The following is a 15,737-nucleotide window of genomic DNA, read 5'->3' as shown; positions in this document are numbered from 1 at the left end:
TTGGTCTGCTTTTGGACAAGCTACCTAATCTCTTGGAATGTCACTTTCCTCACCTGTTAAAGAGAATACAGTTGCCTCGTAGGGGCTGTTTTTATGAGTTGTACTGGTTCATACTGAGATGTATTTGATTCTAGATTCTATTTCCTTGTTGCTATTTTCTACCTATCGGAGGCTTAATAGGGTTAGGGAGACACCTTGGGGCTCTTGAATGAACATGGCAATGAAGCTCCTCCCCTCGTCAGTAGCCTCTCCCTCTACTGGATCCTATTGCTGTGAGTCCTGGCCTCCTTGCCCTCCTCAACAAAGACCCTTTCTCTCCTGACAGTCTCCTGGCCTTATGCCTGGTACCAGGGGCCAGGCGGGTGACCTCCCCCATTGCCTGGCCCCTCCTCCTACTCGGGCTAGAGGCATAGAGGCTGCAGCCTGGCTCTTCTCTAGGTGCAGCCCTCTCTGGAGCACGGTTCCTACCTGTCTCCCCTCCTTAGAAGGCAAAGAGACAAAGGTGGAAGAGACATGGACTTTGGCACTAGATACTCCCAGGTTTAGATAGGGTTTGGCCATAAAAACCTGTGTGGTCTTGAAAAAAATTAGCCAGTCTTTTTGTACTCCTGCCCATTAAATTGGAAGGGCAGTGTTATTCAATGTGAAGGCAGGGACCATGACTGGGTGTTTGCAGATTTATTTGGTATCTGTGATTTATTCAGTGTCTGGTTTTTGAAGACCTGAATGGGTATTTAGGGTGTTCAAGGGATGTGATATCCTTGCACCTTCCTTTTCGTGTCTCCTTCCAATATCCTTGGCTTCATCACATTCTGAATGGTAGATTGCTAGGAGGCTGGTCATTAATTCAGTCCATAAGTATTTCACGCCAGGCATTTGGGCACTGGGGAGATCACAGCTTTTTCATTGGCAGAGAATCTATGCTTGTGTGGAGCTTACATTGTCATGGAAGGAGAAAGGCAATAAACCCACTGAAGTACAGAGCATGTGAGAAGGTGATAAGTGCCATAACAAGGAATAAACCAGGAGAGGAGGATGGGGACTAGAGAAAGGAGGCAGTCGGGAGCTGCGGTCTTAATGGGTGGTCATGGAAAGTCCCACCTAGAAGATGATATCTGAGCTAGGATAGTTAATGATGATTTTGTACCAGGTCTCCTTCCCCCCAGCATTCCTTCCTATTTTCCTTGCTATTGCTTGGGTCTTTGCAAGTTGAAGATAAGATGAGGTGAGGTCAAACACCTGGAGTAATTCCAAGCTTCACCTTCTGCAGTAACTATTGAAAGTGCCTGGAACCTCATTCCTGTGCTCTCTTCTTTGGGAATCTGTGGTGCCTGGCATTCCAGCCACCAGCCTTCCCAAAAGAGTTCACTTGGAGAGAATGCCTGGGCCAGACCCAGGGCTGTGGTAAAGCAGCAGCCAACCAGTGCACTGGGCAGATTTCCTTGCAGGAAGCCAGGCTCTGCCCTGGGTCGGCTACTCGCTGTTTGCCCTGGCACCCAGGACACCAGCTGCATTTATGCTTACCCAGGTGCCAGGGCTTTCAAAACAAGGGTGGCAGTGTTTTGGTTACAAAGCAGTGTGCACCTGCCTAGGTCACCACCACAACAGTTTGGCCCACCTTAGCTTCCCCCTTATTCTCCTTTGTCCTTTCTGATGTCCTATATTGTTTGTGTCATAGCTGGGACATCAGAGCTCTCCGAGTTGCCTGGGGTTAGGATGCTCATTGCTCCAAGTTATCTTCCTGTCTCACCTGCCTCCTCCTATTGGTCTCCATGACAACTACTTACTCTGAGATTTTTTTCTGGTCAATTTTTGGGAGGGAAAACCTACAGCAAACACACCAGGGGAATATTTCCTTTAGATTGCTGCTTCTCAGACATTCGTGTGCCCAAGTGGCTTCTGGAGCAATTGTTTACAACAGTAGTTCTCAACCTTTATGGCACCAGGAACTGGTTTCATGGAAGACATTTTTTTCCCTACAAAACGGGTGTTGAGGGGAATGGTTTCAGGATGAAACTGTTCTACCTCAGATGATCATAAGGAGCATGCAACCTAGATCCCTCACATGTGCAGTTCACAATAGGGTTCATGCTCCTATGATAATCTAATGCCACCTGGAGCTCAGGTGGTGATGCTCAGTCCCCCATTTCTCACTTCCTGCTGGGCACTCGGTTCCTAACAGGTCATGGGCTGCTAGGTTCTGTGGCCCAGGGGTTGGGGACCCCTGGTTTAAAACGTAGAGTCCTGTCCTCACTTGCAGGGATTCTGACCCAGTGGATCTGGCACAGGACCAAGGAAACTGCATCATCATCATCATGATCATCATCATCAAGTCACTTCCCTAGCTGATTACACTTAGATACTAACTCAGATTGAAAGGCACAGTTTGCCTTCCTTGCTTGCATGTCCAGGTTGGGTGGAATCCATTGTTGCAACCCTCCTCGAGTCTAGTTCACTGCCCAGCGCCCAGGCAGAGCTCAATCCACATATGCTGAAGGATGCAGGCAATGTGAGGTGAATCCTTTTATAAAGAACTCTTTACAATGCAAAGAGTTGCCCACTAATAGGTCTCCATAGTTAGGTTTGCATCTTAATGAAGATTTTTTAAAGCAGAGATACACCTCGCTTGATTCAGGATTTTGACAAAGCAATAGCATCCTGAAAAGAACAGAATAGGGGTGATTATTTTTGAAGGAATCAGAGCCACGTCCTCCTCCCTAAGTGTTGCTTTGGTAAGTATGTATGGAGTTGCCCCATTTATTAATGCTTCCCGAACTCGGCTGCTCACTGGCATCAGGGGCTTAAAAAACACTGATGCTTGAGTCCTACCCCTAGAGGCCCTGTTGTTCTCAACATCAATATTTTGGTCTGGGCATCAATATTTTGTAACATTCCCTAGGTGATTCTCATGTGTGTCCAGGGCTGAAAACCACTGACCTAAAATGTGTGGGATCCCTGTAGCAAGGAGTAAGAGATGCATTTCTTGAGTCCTACAAGGAGCCCTCTTGGACTAGAGATGGCAGGTGCCTTGGATTCTGTGATCCAGGGCTACTCTTAAATCAGAATCTAAAACACATCTTATATATATGTATGTTTTTTTTACATACATACATGTATATAAAAATGTGTATATATGTTCACATGTATATATAAAAATAGTATAAACATTTATACATGTGTATGTATAAAAAGTCTTTTACATACACATGTACATATATACACACACATATCCAAAATAATATATGGATTTTGAAACAGAGCAATAACCAATTGTCTGATGCCCTCTAATCAAAACATTTTTTCCTGATTATAAACACATGGTTATCATAAACTATTGAGTTTATGCAGAAAAGTATTTCAAAAGTTACAGATTTTCTCAAATGCCACCACACAGGAGAATTAAATGTTAATATGTCTGGTGACCACACTTCTACTCATCCTTCTGTGCCTGTATACACATGTAGCCTAGACACTCAACTGAACGTCGACAGAATCATTAGCATTCTGAACTGGAATCTGTGTTTTGTGAGCAGTGTGGCATAGATAACTTTCCATAAACCTACATAATCATTCTTATAAGATCTCATCACATTTAAGCTCTAATTGCACCTGGTAAATGGAACATCTACTTTATCGTGAAAGCTTGCTGTATACCTTTAAACATGCAAGGCAAGCAACAGTGTTTGAGGGCTCCTGTGCCAGTGGAGAAGGCTGAGTGTGTCCGAGCAGGCCTGCAGCGTGCTGGTGGACGCATCTGGGCAGTTCTGCACTGGGGACAGAAGGGTTTGGTGAGCTGGGCTACAGCACTTTTGTGGTGCTAGCATCTGTTGAGGTTTAGTTTCATTCTTTAAGCTCTTTAAGAGGTTCTGTTTTCACCTACCTTCTAGACCATGCGGAGTGTATAGTCCAACAACAGTCAGTATAGAGTTGCATTCTGAATATCCAGGAGGCAGAGCCACCCGAGGGGGCATCTCAGTGGTGAACCATGGCTGTCATGTGGGATGGGGGCCTTGTATTCCAATCCCCCAGTTATTTGAAGGAAGCCAGTAATATGTATTTCTATTTGAAATCTCTTTTAAATGTGGGCTGACAATTGTTTAAAAATTAAAAGCACTGTAAGACCAAACAAAACACACCTGGGACTTTGTATAGTCATCTGGAAGGCAGTCTGAGATGTCTGGTCTACTAAACCATTTGTGGCATTCAGTCTACTTGAGTTCCAAAAATATTGACTGAATGCATAGTCACTGTACAAAAGAATGGAAATACAATGATAGAAAGTGATGATCCTTGCCTTGGGTGGGGTAGCTTTTATGGTCCCCAGACCAGCATCCACCATATCACCTGGGAGCTTGTCAGACATGTAAATTCTTGGGCCTCACACCAGATGCATCAAATTAGAAACTGTATTCTAAGAAACCCACCCAGTGGTTCTGATGCCTGCTGAAGTTTGAGAACAACAGGCAGGTGTGGGAAGGGGAGTTACACGTATGGGCAGAGATCTGGGGGATGGAGAAGGTGGGGTGTGAGGCGATGAGACTTTTCAGAAGTGAATGGCTCCACCTGGATCTTAAAGGATGAGTAAGGAGTTGGCCAGGTGAAGATGAGGGAGGAACGCACCAAGATTGGGGGCAGCAGGAGCCAAAGCCAGGCAGGAAGAGTGTGTGAAGTGCATTGTCCATCTAGCGCATGTGACTAAGTGCTGGAGGATGCTCTGGGAAATGAGGTGGGAGAATAAGTTGGGGCAGGTGAGCTGGATTGTGTTCTGTAGGGGCTGGGAGACCCTCCAGTAGTGGAGTGTGGCATTGGGTATGTTTGTAGGGAAATCACGCTGGTGGTGAGGTTCAAATTCCTTCTGGATAGAGGAAACTCTCCTGGTGTCCTACTGGCCTGGATCCTGATTCTTGCCTTTCCTGGCGTGACTTGGATCTGGGTCAGCAATTCCCATCCTTGGATAGGGTGGTGGGCAGGGAAGGCCTGGCTGAGTGAAGATGTGGCTATTGCTGCACGTGAAATAGCGACATTGGTGTCTCTGTTCTTTTATTCTGGGAGGAATGTACATACTCTTGGAGAATGCGCAGACTCCAAACTGAGTATTTAGGTGGTTGCTTGTGTTCTCAGCAATTGCAACGGTCTTTGTAATCCCGTTTTAAAATGTCATTTTAAAGTTTCTGCAGCAAAGGTTTTGGTAAAACCCTGGTTCTATTTCTTTTTCTTTTCTTTTCTTTGTTTCTTTTTCTTTTTTTTTTTTGGATATAGGGTCTCATTCTGTTGCCCTGGCTGGAGTGCAGTGGTTTGATCACAGCTCACTGCAGCCTCAACCTCCTGGGCTCAAGTGATCCTTCCACTGCAGCCTCCTGAGTAGCTGGCATTACAGGCATGCACCACCACACGCAGCTAAGGTTTAAAAATTTTTTGTGTGTGGAGACAGGGTCTCACTATGTTGCCCAGGCTGGTCTCAAACTCGTGAGCTCAAGTGTTCTTCCTGCCTCAGCCTCCCAAAGTGTCGGGATTACAGGCGTGAGCCACTATGCTCCACCCAGCTCTATTTCTTTCTTCAGACATTTACAGTGTCTAAATGGAAGAATCAAGTTGAACTCAAGGTCATGGAAATTCATGTCTATACCTAACTGGGGCTCATTCCTTCTTTCTCCATCCCTCCCTCCCTGCTCTCTTTTCTTCCTTTTTTTTCCTTTTTTTTTTTTTTTAATTGTAAGACAACTTTGGTTATAGAAAACTCTTGAGAGTTTTCCAAGTGCTCATAAGATTTTTAAAAATACTTAGCTGTGATAACACCCAAGTTTTCCTGATGTGAGGTGCAGTTGTGGTTAAAGACTTCTACCGAGATAGCTGACCATTGTTCTGAAATATTTTGGATGTAGCTCTGAATGGAGGCAGGAATATGAATGTGAATTATTTATATTCATGTGGTGGTTCTACAAAACATTTGAGAAGACAGCAAGAATAGCCATTGCTCTTAGAAGTCCTGGATCTTTTTTTGAATTGGAAATCTTTTCTTTTAAAATGTATTTGGTACAGAGTGTAGTAATTATTTCATTTCTTTTTGTTTGTTTTGAAATGGAGTTTCGCTTTTGTCACCCAGGCTGAAGTGCAGTGGCACAACCTCGGCTCACTGCAACCTCCACCTCCTGGGTTCAAGTGATTCTCCTGCTTCAGCCTCCCGAGTAGCTGAGATTACAGGTGCCCACCACCACGCCCAGCTAATTTTTCATATTTTTAGTAGAGATGGGGTTTCACCATGTTGGGCAGGCTGGTCTCCTGACCTTGTGATCCGACAGCCTTGGCCTCCCATAGTGCAGGAACTACAGGCGTGAGCCACCCGCACCAGGCCCATTTCTTTTTTTGAAATGCTGCCGTGTGACAGACGATGGGAGCTGGATGAATTATTGCCTCCCCCTGCTGGTCATTTTTATATAACATCTTATTAGTAATAGTGCAGATATAGGCAAAGCTAATGCCAGAAAAACAAAAGATACTAAGACGGAATCTATTAATTTTTAAAAATTGCCCAAATTAGTAATAAATTGCCCAAATTAGTAATTGCCCTTATTAGTAATCGAGTGGAGATGGTGAGGCAAAGCTAATGCCAGAAAAACAAAAGATACTGAGATGGAATCTATTAATTTTTAAAAAATTGCCCAAATGTAGTAAATTTTAAAATGCTTACCTTTGTGAGAGGGTGGAATAAATTTTTCAACTTTTCATTTTTCATAAAATCATGTAATAAGTTTAGAAAGTAGTTACTGTATTGGCTTTGTCCTGCTGCTGCAACTTCTCATACATTCATGATGACGTTAGCAATCTCCTTTATACTGCCGATGCATTGAGTGCTTTTTCTCAGCTAGAATGAACGGGTGTTTCTTACTGATTGCTTTGGGTGTTTATTCAAGTAGATCACAAATACCCATGTCTGTCTGCTATGTATACATACAACAACTAGGGTATAATGTTTATGGGCATGAAACATGGTATTTAAAGTGAGTGAAACTTGTGTTTCCTCTTAATAACCATCTCTTTTACCCAATAAAATGGGTTCATAAATTATAAGGGGCATTAAATATGACTATATCCAATGATAAATTATATGGAGGCTTTTCGCAGGAGGTAGCCTGCCCTGCTGAGAAGCTTTAGGGGTAAGGTTTCTAGGGCAGTTTTCTGAACAATTTTATTGATGAACTTCCCTGTTTGCTAGCATCTAAATTTAGTATCTTTCTGAACATAAACCAGCTTTTTATCTTCAGAAATTCCTGCCTTGGCTTTGCCCCATGGATCCTAGGAAACCAGACTCGTTTTGATGCTTGGGGTGCATCAGCGTGTTGACAGACAGCCCTGTTAGAGGACTCTTGGAGCCAAAGGACGTCCACTAGCTTGGAATCTGGTGTGCATGCCTCTTACTAAGTGGTTGTAAGCCAATTAACTTCTTTAGGCCTACTAAACTGGATGTTGTTGAGATCCTTTCTAGCTTCATCCAAATATTCTAATCAAAATGATTGAGACATTTGACGTCATTTAGGTGTTGAGGGCAGCCTTGGAAATACAGAAACAGAGGGAGTAAAGTTGCTTTTATGCACTTACAAAAAGTCTTAAATACAACCTGATGTCAAAGCATCTAGGGGATTGGCTGTATTGGGGCATATTTGATGGACACATGTGCTTTATTTTAAATTGCATCCTATGTTATTTTTTTTCCAGTTGCAAATGAAGCTGGAGACAAGAATGCCAGACCACTGGCCCGCTTCTCTCGTGAGTAAATCTTGTTTCACTCCTTTCCTGGTCTCCATCAGAAAATGTTCTCCAGAGATCTTTCCCCTGTGCGGTATAGCTCTTCAATCCTATCAGGTGTCAATAAAACAGTAATGTAGGAAATGTCATCATCTGGTTAATATCCCACTTGAGCCCAGGCTGGTGAGCTACTCATTGCTACTGCCTTTTCAGTCCTTAGAGCTGTGGTTTCCAAATTGTGCTCTAAGCCTTTGCAATTCCAAGTATAGTCCTCAGAGCAGCAGAATCGACATCACCTGGGGGCTTTTTAGAAATGTGGAGCTTCAGTCCTCCCACCATTCCTTCAGACCTATTGAGTCAGAGTCTGTATTTTAACAAATCTACAGGGGATGCCTGTTCACATTAGAGTTTGAGAAGTGCTGTGGACTATCCTTTTTATGAATTTTTTTTTTTTTTTTTTTTTTATTATACTTTAAGTTCTAGGGTACATGTGCATAACGTGCAGGTTTGTTACATATGTATACATGTGCCATGTTGGTGTGCTGCACCCATCAACTCGTCAGCACCCATCAATTCATCATTTATATCAGGTATAACTCCCCAATGCAATCCCTCCCCCCTCCCCCCTCCCCATGATAGGCCCCAGTGTGTGATGTTCCCCTTCCCGAGTCCAAGTGAGCTCATTGTTCAGTTCCCACCTATGAGTGAGAACATGCGGTGTTTGGTTTTCTCTTCTTGTGATAGTTTGCTAAGAATGATGGTTTCCAGCTGCATCCATGTCCCTACAAAGGATGCAAACTCATCCTTTTTTATGGCTGCATAGTATTCCATGGTGTATATATGCCACATTTTCTTAATCCAGTCTGTCACTGATGGACATTTGGGTTGATTCCAAGTCTTTGCTATTGTGAATAGTGCCGCAATAAACATACGTGTGCATGTGTCTTTGTAGTAGCATAATTTATAATCCTTTGGGTATATACCCAGTAGTGGGATGGCTGGGTCATATGGTACATCTAGTTCTAGATCCTTGAGGAAGGTTGTGGGTTATTGTTAAGTTGATTTTATGAATGTTTTAAGGTAAAGTGAGGAGATGTACGTGAAATGCTTGTAGCTATGAAGGCATCATCACCATTCAACATGGACTTATGAACTTACTCCACTGGCTCTTCCTCAATTTGGTGACATTTTGAAGCTCAGGTGGATTGAATGGGTTTCCTTAGGCATTGGGGATATTCCTAGGGCTGTGGTTAGGCCATGGGGCTTCCCTTAGCTGCTTTGTCTCCAGGTCTTGATCCCTGTGAAAGAATAGGAGTTTAAAGCCTCTAAATGGTTTCTGTACCAGTGTGATCAGCAAATTATCCAGCAAGTTAATGCACTTCCTGGAATGAAAACCTGGATTCCAAAGGGAGTGGAAATACTAGAGACGGATCAGGGTGGAGTGGAGATGCTCCCCAAACCCACTGTGCACCAGGTGGAGAAATGGTAGAGCTGTAAACAGAAACAGATTTATCGCTGCCTCACTGGCTTTCAGTAAAAGTAATTTCACTCACACTATCTAGGTCTCTGTTTTCTCACTTGGAAAATATTCAAAATTGGACACTGCTATATTAAAAATAATTTTTTTTTTGCTTTCCTAAAAGTCACCCAATCTTTCCCTCTCTAGTATTGACTACAAAAAGACTTAGTAGCTCACATGCTGTATGACGTTTTTCCAGGGCAGTGAAAAATGTTGCTGTCTTTTGAAATTGTGGCATGGGAGGAACTCTACAAATCCCGTCACTGCATTCCTCATGCAGGCTTGACTTGGTCTGAGTGTGGACAGTGCCATAGTAAATCTTATTACATAAAGCTGAAAGTATAATTTCTCTATTTACAGGGCTTCCTCTAAACTCTGCCTCCCAACTTGTTGGAAGGCTTTGAAATGTTGAGATTGATTTCCCAGAAAGGATTTTTATAGAACTGTAATAATGTACGATAATGAAAGAGCATGAAGTGTTCATATTTTAGAAATTGTGTAATAAAACACTCACTTCTCATGAGCCCCATTCCTCACTGCCCTCCTACCTGGAATCATTATTTCCAAAATAGATATTTCATCCCGCAGCTCAATGAGGTTGAAGAATATGCTTTTATCCCATTTTTTTTCTTCAACTCCTGAGTAGTAGTCAGGCAAATAAATAAGCTGGAATCGTGACCCAACCACGCTGTGGGGGCTATGCTGGGTGCCCCTTCCCCCATGGGAGTTCCCGAGGCTCACCACAAGACAGAGGAAGGTGGGGGGTCCTTGCATGAGAGTGGAGGCAATTAGTCCCTTCACAGACAAAGGAAGGTAATTTCTCGTGTGATGTTCTCAACTGTATGACTGGGTTGAAAGGATGATGTGTCTCTTGAAAGCTTATTAGCTTGAGACAAGTGAGGACATGATGAACACATATCTGTAAAGAAAACAAGTAATTAGTGGCAAACCAATTAGGTTAGACTGATAGAGGGGAAAAACAGGAGAAAAAAAAATTCTCCTGAGTTAATCGCATTGCCCTGGAAAAAGTCAGATAGCACGTGAGCTACTAAGTCTTTTTGTAGTCAAAACTAGAGAGGGAAAGATTAGGTGACTTTTAGGAAGGTAAAAAAAATTATTTTTAATGTAGCATGTCGGATTCATGCTCACTTCACTTTACCACCTTGAAACTGAGCTTCATTGTGTGGTGTGAAGGAAGAGTTCAGTTTCGGAAGATTGCGGGGATTCGGATGATAGTTTTTTTTTTTTTTTTTTTTTTTTTTTTTTTTTTTTTGAGACTGGAAGATGAAGTACTGCAACATTCTCTAATTTTTGCCTCCAACAAGAGAGATAGAAAGCCTTGACAGTGTGCATTGCCCAGCATGAAATCAGGCACGATGGGGATGGGGGACCAGAGCCTCTGCTGTGATGGCTGTACCCTCTAGGGGTCAGCATAGAAGATCTGGGAGTGGGGACGGGGGAAGGGCTGGTTATGGTCGTGGATGCTGTGGAGTGAGTCCTGTGAGACTCTGGCTCTACCAGGCCCCTTCACTACCCCTGCCCCATCATTGCAGGCTCAAGCAGTGGCTTCCAATCAACCTGACTTCAATTGGAGCATCTGCCTAGCAACTGTGGGCACATACAGTAACATGGGGAAGTCATTCTCCCAGAAGTGGGGGTTAGAGAGGAGGGAGGCAGGGGAACGCAAAGGAAACAGAGAAGATCTCTTCCCCTCACAAATGCTGGGAGAATGACAGTGTCCAGGAGAGTGAGAAGTTGAGAATGACCTTGACTTCAGAATGCTGTGTGAATGCAGGCACGCCGGCTTCCAACCAGCAAATGGTTTGAGAATGGTATCCATCACAAGGCCAGCTGCAAGGCGAGAGCCACCGGGTGTGGGCACTGCCATGCTCTGCAGTGGGCAAGGTGAGCCAGCGGAGCACCTCATGTGTGTACTTCATGGTAGGCACCTCACATGGGTGCCGCATGGAAGTTACCCCATGTGGATACTGCATGGTAGGCACCAGGGCAGTGTGGGGAACAGCTGACCTCCCCAGCTCAGGTCCAGGCCTCAACTTGGTGAGGAGTTCCTGAACCCACTGTGGCTGGGGCTCCTGACATTGGGGACTTCTGGGATGAAGTCAGCTGGCTCTAGGTCCCTTGCTAGTCCTGCTCTCTGGGATGCTGGTGAAGCTGCCCTCCAGTACCAAGCCCTAAAAGCCCTCCTCCCTGGAGATGTCTATTTTATGCATCTGTCAGTCTCCCTGTTAGACAGATAGCTCCTTGAGCCCATGGGCCCTGTCTGGTTGACTGTGCCTGGTGTAGAAGCAAACGCTGATTGAATGAAGACTGCGTAAGCAGGCCCCCTTCTGCTCCGTTAAATGCTCCTTATCCTAACATCATAAACATCTGTGAGCCGTCCCATTGCCAATGTACACACTCCCCAAACGTCTCCAGAATATGTCTTCAGGGGTCTCCTGCATGCTAGTGGGAGAGTCTTCAGAAACCATTAGGTATGTAAGCGCTGGTGTCAAGCCTGGCGTTGGATTCTGCATCCAGCATTATGAATTCTGTGCCACCTTGGGCAGGTAACTTAACCCCTCTAAGCCACACTTTCTTCACCTTGATCCTAGGACAATACTGTGTCCGGAATTGGTTCCTTCCTGTGGGTTCTTGGTCTTGCTGACTTCAAGAATGAAGCTGCTGACCCTCATGTTTTACAGTTCTTAAAGATGGTGTTTCCGGAGTTTGTTCCTTCAAATGTTCAAATGTGTCCAGAGTTTCTTCCTTCTGGTCAGTTGGTAATCTTGCTGACTTCAGGAGTGAAGGTGCAGACCTTAGCAGTAAGTGTTACAGTTCTTAAAGGGGGCACGTCCGGAGTTGTTCTTTCCTCCCTGTGGCTTCCTGGTCTCGCTGGCTTCAGGAGTGAAGCTGCAAACCTTTGCAGTGAGTGTTACAGCTCATAAAGGTAGTGTAGACCCAGAGTGAGCAGCAGCAAAATGTATTGCAAAGAAGGAAGCAACAAATCTGCCACAGCTTGGAAGCCCACCCCCACAGAGTTACAGCTGCTGGCCCAGGTGGCCTGCTTTTATTTCCTTATTTGGCCCCACCCACATTTTACTGATTGGTCCATTTTACAGAGAGCTGATTGGTCCATTTTACAGCGTGCTGATTGGTCCATTTTTACTGAGTGCTGATTGGTGCATTTACAAACCTTTAGCTAGACACAGCCCTGATTGGTGCATTTACAATCCTTTAGCTAGACAGAAAAGTTCTCCAAGTCCCCACCCCACCCAGAAGCCCAGCGGGCTTCACCTCTCAATATTAGAACTTATTTCCAAGTTGTTGTGGATGATCACATGCAAGGGTGAATGTTAAAATACTTAAAAACATGTTAAGTGGTCACTGAACATCGGAACAGATGTTGGTCATGGAGTATATGAAGAACTAGAGTCCAGGAAGCCCCTGACAGGACAGACATGGACCCTTCAATTGCTGGATGAAGTTGGGGCAGCAGAGGTGGATATTGGCCCTGATACCCTGGAATCCATTATGTGAAGCACAGGGACTGTATACCACAAGCGCTCAATAAGTGTGGGTGGTTGTTATTACCCTGAATTTTCAGCCTTCCTTCTCTCTCTTCTCTTTTTTCTTTAATTTCATATATACTTATTGAAGAATTTTCTATTCTTCCGTGAGCCCTGGAGATAACACAGATGAGTCAGTTTGTCTTCAAAGAGTTCGCAATCTTATCAGGGAGACAGAAGTGACTGCTACAATACAGCATGTGGAGGGAAATGCTAGCGAATGGGTAGGAGGAGCTGGGAGAGTCAGAACGGGGAGGCCTCAGCCAGCCTGGCGTGGAGGTGAATTCAAGGGAGTCCTCCTGGAGGAGGCGAGCATCAGCTAAGGCTTAAGGGCTTGAATGGGGATAACAGGTAAAGAAGGTAACTTCTAATCTTCAGTGAAAAAAACTCAATACCACATGTAAGGGAATGAAGGCCACATGTAGTGTTCAGACATGGCCACAGTGTGGCAGAAAAAGCCCAGATTTTGGTGGCATCTCTCTCCTCTAGAAGATGTAAAAGATACTGCATTCAGTGCATTGGACAGAGCTTCTGTCGGGAGTCCAGGGCATTGGAGGAGCCAGAGCCAGGGAGACAGCGCCCACAAAGCTCTTGTGGCTGGGCAGCTCTATGCTGGAGTTCTGATTGCTTGCCTGAGGGAGGACTAATTTCTCCCCTAAGATGAGCAATCGTGGAAAATAAAATACGAAAGTGTTGCCTTATCCGCGGTTTCACTTTTCCAGTTTTGTTACTTGTGGTTAATAGTGGTCTGAAAATGTGAAATAGAAAATTCCAGGAATAAACAATTCACAAGTTTTGACCTGAGTGCTGCTCTGAATAGCGAGATGAAATCTCACTCTGCTCCACCCATGATGTTAATCCTCCCTTTGTCCAGTGGATGCATGTGTAGATGCTACCCACAAGTTAGTGACTTAGGAGCCCTCTTTATCAGATTGCAGTGCTTGTGTTCAAATCACCCTTATTTTATTTAGTAATTGCCTAAGTGCAATTTTGAAGTGCACTTAGTAAAAAGTGCAAGAGTACTGATGCTGGCAATTCAGATACACCATGGAGAAGCCATCAAGTGCTTCCTTTAAGTGAAATGGTGAAAGTTCTTGACTTAATAAAGAAAAAAAATAAAAAAAAAATTGCATGCCAAGGTTGCTGAGATCCACAGGGAGAGCAAATTTTCTATCTGTGAAACTGTAAATAAGGAAACAGAAATTTGTGCTAGTTTTGTTGTCACACTAAAGCTACAAAAGTTACAGCCACAGGACAGGATAAGTCCTTAGTTAAGATGGAAGTGTTATTAAATTTGCGCGTGGTAGACATGAACAGAATCGTGTTCTGATTAACAGCAATCATGTTAGGCACCATCCCTGGTTTCAGGCAGTTGTTGGAACGTACCCCTTCGGATAATGGGGGACTACTATAGTGGTATCAAAAGCAATAAGAAAATAGAGATTAATTAAAAATCCAGGTATTTTTGGAAATAGATTTTCCTGTGAAAGAGCTGGAGTACTTATGGTGGATGGGGGATTGAAGCAAGGGGAGGCCTTTTGTATTTTTGTGCTGGGTGAATGATCCCCTTCCCTCAGCAGAGGTGGGAAATGGGGGGCAGAGATATACAGTGGGGTGAGCGCCGGGGTTGATTGAAATAGAGGGAGGCAGCACCTATGACATGGTGATGCCATGTTTGGAGCCCCAGGGGGAACTCAAAATCATGTCTGAGACAGTGCTAGAGTTCAGTCAGGGAATTTCACTAGATCAGTTGTTATAGCTAGGAGGGTTGGTGACAAAAGAAGGGAGCTTGAACTGGGGATGGATGAAGACAAAAAGAAGAAGAAATAAGTGGGAGGAATGACTGAGAAATGCCATGAGCGGGGGTATGTGGCTGGTGGCTGGGCTTTCAGTGTTCTCAGGGACATGTACTACGTTTTAGGCAGAACCATATAAGGGATCCGGGACAGACGAATCAGGTACATTTTGGGTGCTACAGCAAGAAAAAATAGTCAAACTAATAGAAACGCAGAATTGGATGGTGTTTGCTAGGAGCTGGGTGTGGGGAGGAGCAAACGGAAAGTTGTTGCTCCATGGGTGTAAAGTTTCCATTATGTAAGAGGAATAAGATGTAGAGATCTGCTGTACAACATAATCCCTGCAGTTAACAATATGGTATTGTGCACTTTAAAATACATTAAGAAGATAGCTCTCCTGTTAAGTTTTCATACCACAAAAACCAACCAACCAATCAACCATGCAAGCAACACAAAAGAACACAAGATAGCTGGCTACTAGCTTCTTACCTACACTTATAATCATCCTCTCCCAGCTCCCCCAGTGACCTGTGACACATCTGTGTTTCAGAGCCACAGTTAGACCACAACTTGTGTTGACCCAAAATTTCTCTGATTGCCCACAAGGGGCTTCACCACTTTATCTTACCCCCTTTCTCCACCCCTTTCATCAGACACAGTTGTTATCAGGCAAGCCGATCAGTTTGGTTTAGTCAACAGATGTATTCACTGGGATTTGAAAGATTTCAAGTTAGTAGAGTTTACAAATGATCCAGTCCAGTGCTCACCACTCTGTCTAAAGCTCAAATTCCTTGTATGACATCCCTGTCATGGGGTCATGAGCTCTCTGCAGGAGCCCATCCAGCGGAGGAATATTCACCGTGTCCTGGAAAGCAGTGATGGTCGTGGTCAGAGTGATGGACTGGCATGTGTATGGGGGTAGGGGGCAGGACACTGAGACTCACTCTGCCTTCTCTTTTTGAATGTGCTTGATAGAGTCTTCGAAATATATCCAAAGACATATCTCTAGGTCCCTAATATGTTAGCCAGTGGTCCACCAGTGGACTGGCTGATGATACCATAAGTAGCTTCTAGGAGTTTATGGATCATACATATAACCCAGATGTCAGCTGG

At 44.3% G+C, this 15,737-nt stretch overlaps 1 protein-coding gene across 1 annotated transcript in view; it reads left to right on the top strand.

Moving 5' to 3' along the window:
- PDE1C (phosphodiesterase 1C) overlaps nt 1-15,737 on the top strand; it is a 579,473-nt gene that overhangs the window by 86,904 nt on the left and 476,832 nt on the right. The window contains exon 2 of the mRNA XM_023186040.3: nt 7,714-7,764. Coding sequence (XP_023041808.1) covers nt 7,714-7,764 — 51 coding nt within the window. The remainder of the gene's footprint in view (nt 1-7,713; nt 7,765-15,737) is intronic.

This window comes from Piliocolobus tephrosceles, chromosome 8 (assembly GCF_002776525.5).
Source record: "Piliocolobus tephrosceles isolate RC106 chromosome 8, ASM277652v3, whole genome shotgun sequence".
Taxonomy (NCBI): domain Eukaryota; kingdom Metazoa; phylum Chordata; class Mammalia; order Primates; family Cercopithecidae; genus Piliocolobus; species Piliocolobus tephrosceles.
Note: the sequence above shows the minus strand (reverse complement) of the source record. Positions and strands in the feature narration are given on the sequence as shown.